The sequence below is a fragment of the Camelina sativa genome, chromosome 17 (genome assembly GCF_000633955.1).
Source record: "Camelina sativa cultivar DH55 chromosome 17, Cs, whole genome shotgun sequence".
Classification (NCBI taxonomy): domain Eukaryota; kingdom Viridiplantae; phylum Streptophyta; class Magnoliopsida; order Brassicales; family Brassicaceae; genus Camelina; species Camelina sativa.
In genome coordinates, this window is record NC_025701.1 from 20,976,884 (window position 1) to 20,984,236 (window position 7,353).

The 7,353-nt window shown below is 35.6% G+C and overlaps 2 protein-coding genes across 2 annotated transcripts; both read right to left on the reverse strand.

The window, feature by feature from the left end:
* LOC109124927 (pathogenesis-related protein 5-like) lies at positions 1,926 to 2,884 on the reverse strand (the record flags this gene model as incomplete). Its single annotated transcript, XM_019238970.1, has 1 exon — positions 1,926 to 2,884. A coding segment is annotated over one exon (693 nt), but the record flags the coding sequence as incomplete, so codon positions are not given.
* Positions 2,425 to 4,098, reverse strand: LOC104759678 (endochitinase At2g43590-like). Its single transcript, XM_019239479.1, has 3 exons — positions 3,642 to 4,098; positions 2,965 to 3,351; positions 2,425 to 2,877 (listed from the first exon to the last, which is right to left on the reverse strand). The coding sequence occupies exons 1-2, from the start codon at positions 4,096 to 4,098 to the stop codon at positions 3,029 to 3,031; spliced, it is 780 nt and encodes a 259-aa protein (XP_019095024.1). The 3' UTR covers positions 2,425 to 2,877; positions 2,965 to 3,028.

The window sequence follows — 7,353 nt, forward strand, 5'->3', positions numbered from 1 at the left end:
TCAGTCAATTGAATAATTCTTGATTCCTGGTTTGTAGGAAGCAAGTACTAGTAGTTGCAGTACTTTTAGGATCTAGTTTGTTTAAGCTCTTTAGTCTATTTAAGAGACAAAGAAGCGATCAGATTTTAATAAGAACGACGAGTACTATTCAGATCCAATTGAGTTTTGTTCTGCTTTACCTTTAACACTTTGGTCACAAACCTACCAACAGTGTTTCACATGTTCTTATAGAAGTTACCAATCAAACAATTTATCTATCAACAAACAGAAAATGAGAAAATAGATAAATTTAGCTATATATGTTTCTATTTGTTTACGTGATGATAAGCTGCTTATAGTCCTGATCTTTTTAGTATGTTACCGTATTTTTAAGCAAAACAAAAACTTACCGCTCCGTTCGTCAAAATTTTTCCCAGGATTCCGCTGATTTTGCAAAGATTTTTTCTAATTCAAAAGCAATCATTTTTCTTGGTTTGGAGAAGAGATTGTTGTCAAAGGTTGAGGAAATGTGTTTCTCTTGGAGCTCTCTTTTATAGACAATATATTAAAGGTAGAATATTCGATGCAATCAATATAAGATTTTAATTTTCAAAAAAATCAATATAAGATTTTCTGTTTTTGATTTGATTCTGGGTTTGATATGATATATCATAGTAAGATTAGAGATTTGATACAACTGTTTCCTGATGATTGATCTAGCCTATTAAATTACGATGAACAAATGGTAATTTATTCGAAAGTGTTGTTGTGAATGTTTGGAAAGAAAATATTTGTGATTAACTGTAAATATTTGCAGTTAATGTTCTGAATTTAATTGGATGATTGATATGATAGGGAAGAGGATAATCAGGGATTTCACATATTATTAGTTGCCATTTCTATAGTTCATGTGCATTATGATGTCTTTTTATTTGATTTCTCGTACAGGGTTAGGAAGAAGAGAGTGTTTGGATACACCTATAATACATCTAGGATCCGAATGGGATTGTGTCCAAACTGATAGGGTCGCGTCTTTTTACACTTTTAATTACCTTGTTGCCCTTAAATTTATTTTTTTCTCTTTTTCTTTTCTTTTGGCGTAAGGGCAATATATGGAATTTTTGTAAAGTTTTTTTTTTCTGCTTTTGTACTTCCCAATTGATAATATAGATGATGATGTTTTTAATTGCATATATGACTCATGAGACGTCTCATCCCGTATTATTAATTCGGAAATACATTTGGTATAGCCGTATAGTAAACTTTTATTTGTAATAATTATTATTTGTAATATCCAAAAAACATAATTAAAATAATTCAATAAGAAACTAGTATCTATAATTTAAATAATACTGATACTTTTAAAACTCACCCTCGTGGCAGGAAAATGTAATATTGCATTTTTGCGTTTTTGGCGGAAAAACAAGATTTTTCGGTTTTGGCGAGAAAACATAATTTTGTGTTTTTGGCAGAAAATGTAATTTTGTGTGTTTTACGGTTTTGGTAGAATAACGTTATTTTGTGGTTTTGTGGTTTTGCGGAAAACCAAAATTTTGCGGGAAACCAAATTTTTGCAGTTTTGGTAGAATAATGTTATTTTGCAGGTTTGTGGGTGAAGAATTGAGATTTTAAGACAGTGTGTATACTAGAATTTAGGAAAAACCTTTTGTAATTATTTAATTAAAATATGGGTATTTTTAGCTTTTACCAGTTTTGGATGAGTTTGTCTCTTCCAAACTCAATAAAACAACTCATCAAATCTCATCCAAATATTTCATCTGGTTCATGTTCTTAATTATCACTAAAGGAACAACAACATGCGTCTGTGTTCAGTTACTTCGTCTTGTTCACAAAACGAACAGCACCTGAATCTAGGAAACTCAAAGCCTAAATCAATTCAATTTGGATAATATGTTAAGAATAAAAGATTAAGTAGACAACATATATATAATTTTTAAAGAATACATTGTAATATTGTATAGATATTCAAACATTGTATTAAACCAATCAATAAACATAAACCCCTGGGTACGTGCGGGTTAAAGACCTAGTACAAATGAAAAACCCAATTTTTTTCTAATCAAAGAAGTGGCAATAAAAACGCCAGCCCAAACAGGTTATTCATGTTTTATTTTTGTATGCAAATCACCTGAGTTAACAACTGAATACTTTAATAAAAGCTAAAGCCTAATCTACACCAAAAATTCGGTTTTTATGGGCAGAAAGTGATTTCGTAGTTAGCTTCGCTACAAGTGAAGGTGCTCGTTTCGTCATCGTAAGCGTAGCTATAGGCGTCAGGGCAAGCTTTCTTAAAAGTCATCGAGTAATTCGTCGGAAAACAAGTCTGCGGCATGGAGTAAGCTCCACGGCAACAATATTGATCCGTGTTCAACACATCACAGGGGCTCTTGCACGCCACGATATTGTTCTGAGGATCCACGACCTGAAGCTCGTTAGGGCAGTTCGCGTTGAGGTCGGCGATGCAGCCTGCGTACTTACAATCTCCAGATCCTCCGGAAGGTCTTATCCCCACCTTGACATTGTAACCGTCGACGAGGCTCACGTCGTAGAAATCATTGCCGCCATGGCCAACGATGGTGAATTCAGCAAGAGTGACTGGAGGAACTCCAGTGCCGTTACATTTTAGACCGCCGCAGTCTCCGGTGACGCATCTACCCTTTCCGGAGGCGTCAAAATTGCATCCCGTACGAGCCCAGAACCGACCTGACCATCCCGCAGGAGCCAAGAGCTTTTTGGAAGCGCCTTTGGTCAATTCAAATCCGCCACCGCCGAGCTGGGGTCCATTGCCGGCCAATGTTCCGGCCCAGACGGTGTCAGAGCAATTGTTCTTTAGAGTGAAGACGGTGCCGCCGCCGCGATTGGGAAGATCAATGCTGCCTGCAGTTTTATGTCGCAAAACTAAAATATCAGACACACTTTTTTTTTTTTGGTTATAAAAGAGAGGAGAAATGAAGAATAATGTACCAGGGTCTACACCAAGCTGTTTACAATAGTTTGTATAGTACTCAACCCTTGCAATGACCGCAGTTTAATTCCCATCGCGCCACTCCAGATTATTATTGATGGCTTTAATGGTGGCTCCAAATCCTTGGTTCAGTACGGGCCTTACGCTGTTCATCCAAAACCACATACTTGTCCTGAAAGCCACAGTTGGGTTGCTACCCACTAGCTCAGGCTCGCGTAAGAGGTCAAGTCCGAGACTCTGGCCACATGATCCGTAGTTGTAATTCCATGATAGTTGCATCGGACCACGACCATAGTATTTCTTTCCATGTGCACATGGATATTGCATGTCGTTCTCGTCGCAGTAGTCATATGAACTTCCGTTAACCTCCTCTATGTTGCAGAAATCTAAATGTGGAAAGTTTTATGAAACTTAATTATTGGTGGTTGAGATTACTATTTGATTTAAAAAGCAAAAACAGGAATTTATATTTCAAAACTATAGAAATCTATTTTTTTAATACCTAGACATTATTAGTAGTTTGTGTGAAATAACCGTAGTCTAAATCTTCAGATATTTCAAGAATTTACCACTCAATAATTTACTAATTAAATTCTATACCTAGCCGATTACGGATCAGAGTAAAGTTTTGATTGTTTGAGGACAAAAAAAAAAGAAAGGACTAGTTCTAACGTACGTTGGGTCTCGTAGGTGAAATGAGCAAACATGGCTGCAATCTCACGCCTGGTAACAGACATACTGAACTCCAAGTTAGTATGAGCGGCCTTAAGGAAAGAGTCACGGGTGTAAATTTTTTTCCCGGCGCAGCCATTACTTGCTTGGCTAATAATTCCGTTAAAGAATTTTTGTGTCACAATACTGTCAACCGGCTCAACCGGCTCACTAATATTTCGGCAAGGACCTGATATGCAACCGGAGCCACAATAATCTTCCGTGACGCCACAATACCCAAACTTACTGCAGCAGAGGATTGGAGAACAGCCGCAGTACTGCGACTTGGCAGTTTCAGAGTAGAAACCAAAGATGAAGATGAGAAAAACTGAGGATATTTTTTTGAGAGCCATTCCTTTTTTTTTTTTTTTTCTTTTATGGATGAGAATGAAGAGTGGGAGATGTATTGTTAGTTTGCTCATTTCTTTGGGATATAGTGGCCAGTCATTCGGAAGAAAATGTTTTATATACTTATTGATTATTCATCAATCTATTATTGATTATTCATCATCAAAAAAAAAGAAAAAAACGATTTGCAATTTTTTTTATATAAAAAAGCTAAAATAAGTATAATCAACTATAGGCCTGGGCAAAATACCCGGATCCGAATATCCGATCCGAACCCGATCCAAAAAACACGATCCGAATCCGTATCCGAAATTGTAAAATACCCGAACGGATTCTAAATCTCTAAATCCGAAAACCCAAATCCGAACCCGATCCGAACCGAAATCCGAACGGGTATCCGAATATACCAACATTATTAATATATAGTAGTAATATATTAGTAATATTTATAATTTTAATAATATAAGTGTTCAAAATATTCATATTTTTAGATATTTTCGACAATTTGAAGTATTTAAACTGTTTATTAGTAAATTTGGATAGAAAATACTCTAAATTTTTAGATATATTGCGTATTATTGAATAATTTAGACTAACTTAGATACTAAAATTTTGAGTTTTGGCAACTTCGGGTAATCCGAATCCAAACCCGAAATACCCGAACCGAATCCGATCCGAACCCGATCCGAACCCGAAATCTAAAAATACCCGAACGGGTCCTATACCTCTAAACCCGAAAACCCGAAAACCCGAAATACCCGAACCGAACCCGAACGGGTACCCGAATGCCCAGGCCTATATGGATCAATCTTTTGGGAATTTTGTTGTTAAACAAAAGATTAATTACAGAATAAGGCATTTTTTTAAGAATCTTATTGAATTAGGAACTTCTGTCCGTGATTACAGAAATGAGCATTTTTAAGTGGATAAAAAGACGTCTTTACTCTCCTTAGAAAAGGAAATTAATTTTTTTTTTTGATCTGCGATTTTGTCGATCAATGAACCTCGGCAGTTATCATCATAAACTTGTTTATGATTACATTTACGATAAATTAATCAGATTTGTTGACAATGGTGAGATCTGGCGAACGAGATGGTGATGAATTGATGATTGATGAAATTCGGGTAATGAAATAATTTTAAAGATGATCGGAACTTTTGATTTGATAATTGTTTGTGATTAAATTCATTGGGTTCACAAGATAGTATCCTGTTAGGGTTTAGATTTCTTCACTCAAAACGAAATTAAATTAAATCTATTGAATTAATGGGATCTGAGATGATGATGGCGGTGGAAGGAGGCGATTTCTTCGGAGGAAGAGAAAGAAGAAGGGTTTAGTTAATGATGAGATCTGATGATGGTGGTGATGATAATGAAATCGGTTGGGAAATTTTGATTTCATAAATCTTTGTGATTGGATCCCTTGGATTCACTAGATTGTATCCCCTTAGGATTTAGATTCCTTCCTCCAAAATAAACTAAATTGAATCTATTGAATTTCTTGGATCTGAGATGTTGTTGGTGACAAAGCAGTTTTGTATTTTGGAGGCCAAAGAGCTTGTGTTGGAGATGGTGTTGATGGAGCATGGTGGTGAGACGCCATGGTTGTGGTCGAAAGAAGAAACTCTGGTTTTGATCGGAAAAGGAGAGAGCTTGGCTTGTTGAACGGATGAGAAGAGAAGAGAAGAGAGCGAGAGGAGAGGAGACAGAGGGCAAAAACGTCAATTCCTTCTCTAAAAAATGCTTAATAACGCAAGTACGGACAATAGTACTTCATTTCAAAGTTTTAACTCGTAAAATGCCTATATTGGGAAAATTGTCATTAAAATCCCCAAATCTACATTTTTGTTGATTTAAAACTCCAATTCTGCTTTTGGAGGAAAAAAACACCAATAATTTGTTGACTTCCAAATAAATCGCAGACTCTCGTTGACTTAGTCTTTTGAGGCACAACATTAAGTGGTCAAACGGAGAAATTAAACGGAGTAAAATTATCCCGTTAACGAGATCCATTAATATCAAAACGACGCTGTTTATAACACCTTAAAACCCCCAAATTGAGAAACTGATTCTCAATTTTCCCAATTCATAAACCCTAATCGATCTAACCCTAATCAAACATGATATCTTCGATGACGAGAAGATTCCAGATCTCTTTTTGTTATACACCGGAAGAACGGTCGACCAGAATTCTCTTCAGTTCTCGATGTAAAGATCGCTACACCGGCTCCACAAACACACTACAATGGCACTCCACGGTCGAACGAAGCTACCACCGATGTCTTTGAGCTAGAACTCATCTCGTCAACTTGAAGAAGAAGAAGAGAGAAATCGAAGAAGAAAATAGAAATTAAAGAAGAAAATATATATTGAGATCGATTATGGTTTGTGAATTGGGGAAATTGAGAATCGATTTCTTAATTTGGAGGTTTTAGGGTGTTATAAACAGCATCGTTTTGCTATTAACGGATCTCGTTAACTGATAATTAACCCTGTTTAATTTCTCCGTTTGACCAGTTAACGTTGTGCCTCGAAAGACTAAGTCAACGAGAGTTTGCGATTTATTTGGAAGTCAACAAATAATTGGTGTTTTTTTCTTCCAAAAGCAGAGTTCGGGCTTTAAATCAACAGAAAATGTAGACATAGGAATTTTAATGACATTTTTCCCATTTCTATAAATATCCCGTTAAACAAATTGAAAGTTCAGATTTTCTAAGTTTAAAGGGAAAAAACCTGAGTCCATGAATATTTTGGTTTTTGGAGTTCAGCAAACGACGAAGTTCCTTTCCAAGTAAACCGTCAACTCATATATTTTTTTTTTGTTCTAACCAGTAATTCTAACCCATTCGTTACGTAAGTAGGGACATTTTCGTTTAATACGGTAAAGTAGACATTTTGTTTAAATAAGAATGGTCAGAAATAAATTGATAGATGGGGTACGTACATATGATTTTTGTGGTTGTAATTGTAAGGAACCGAGGAATTCTTTAAACGTTTTCTTTACTTTTCTGAAATATCTGACTATTAGTATTAGACCCGTACTTCGTACAGGAAAATTATAGATTCAAAGATTAATATGAGAAAAATGTAAACATAGCCTGAACTCCTGAATAATTAACACAACATAGACCGTTGTCATTTTGGTTTTGTTTTCAATTCATAATTTGGGTTTAACTTGATACCTTATACAGAAGACTAATCCTCTAATCACTTTTCCATCTACACGGCTACACCATTGTGTTTGTATGGATAAAGCGGGTAATCGTTCACCTTCAAGAGAAAAACATAATAAGATGAGATGAGAAAGATAGTTATAGCTAGAAACGTA

Bases quoted from the DNA above. Each gene is read 5' to 3' on its own strand.
- LOC104759678 (XM_019239479.1), bottom strand. From the start codon at position 4,098: ATGAGCAAACTAACAATACATCTCCCACTCTTCATTCTCATCCATAAA. The intron at 3,352-3,641 runs GTACGTTAGAAC...TTCCACATTTAG, and splicing joins TTTCACCTACGAGACCCAAC to ATTTCTGCAACATAGAGGAG.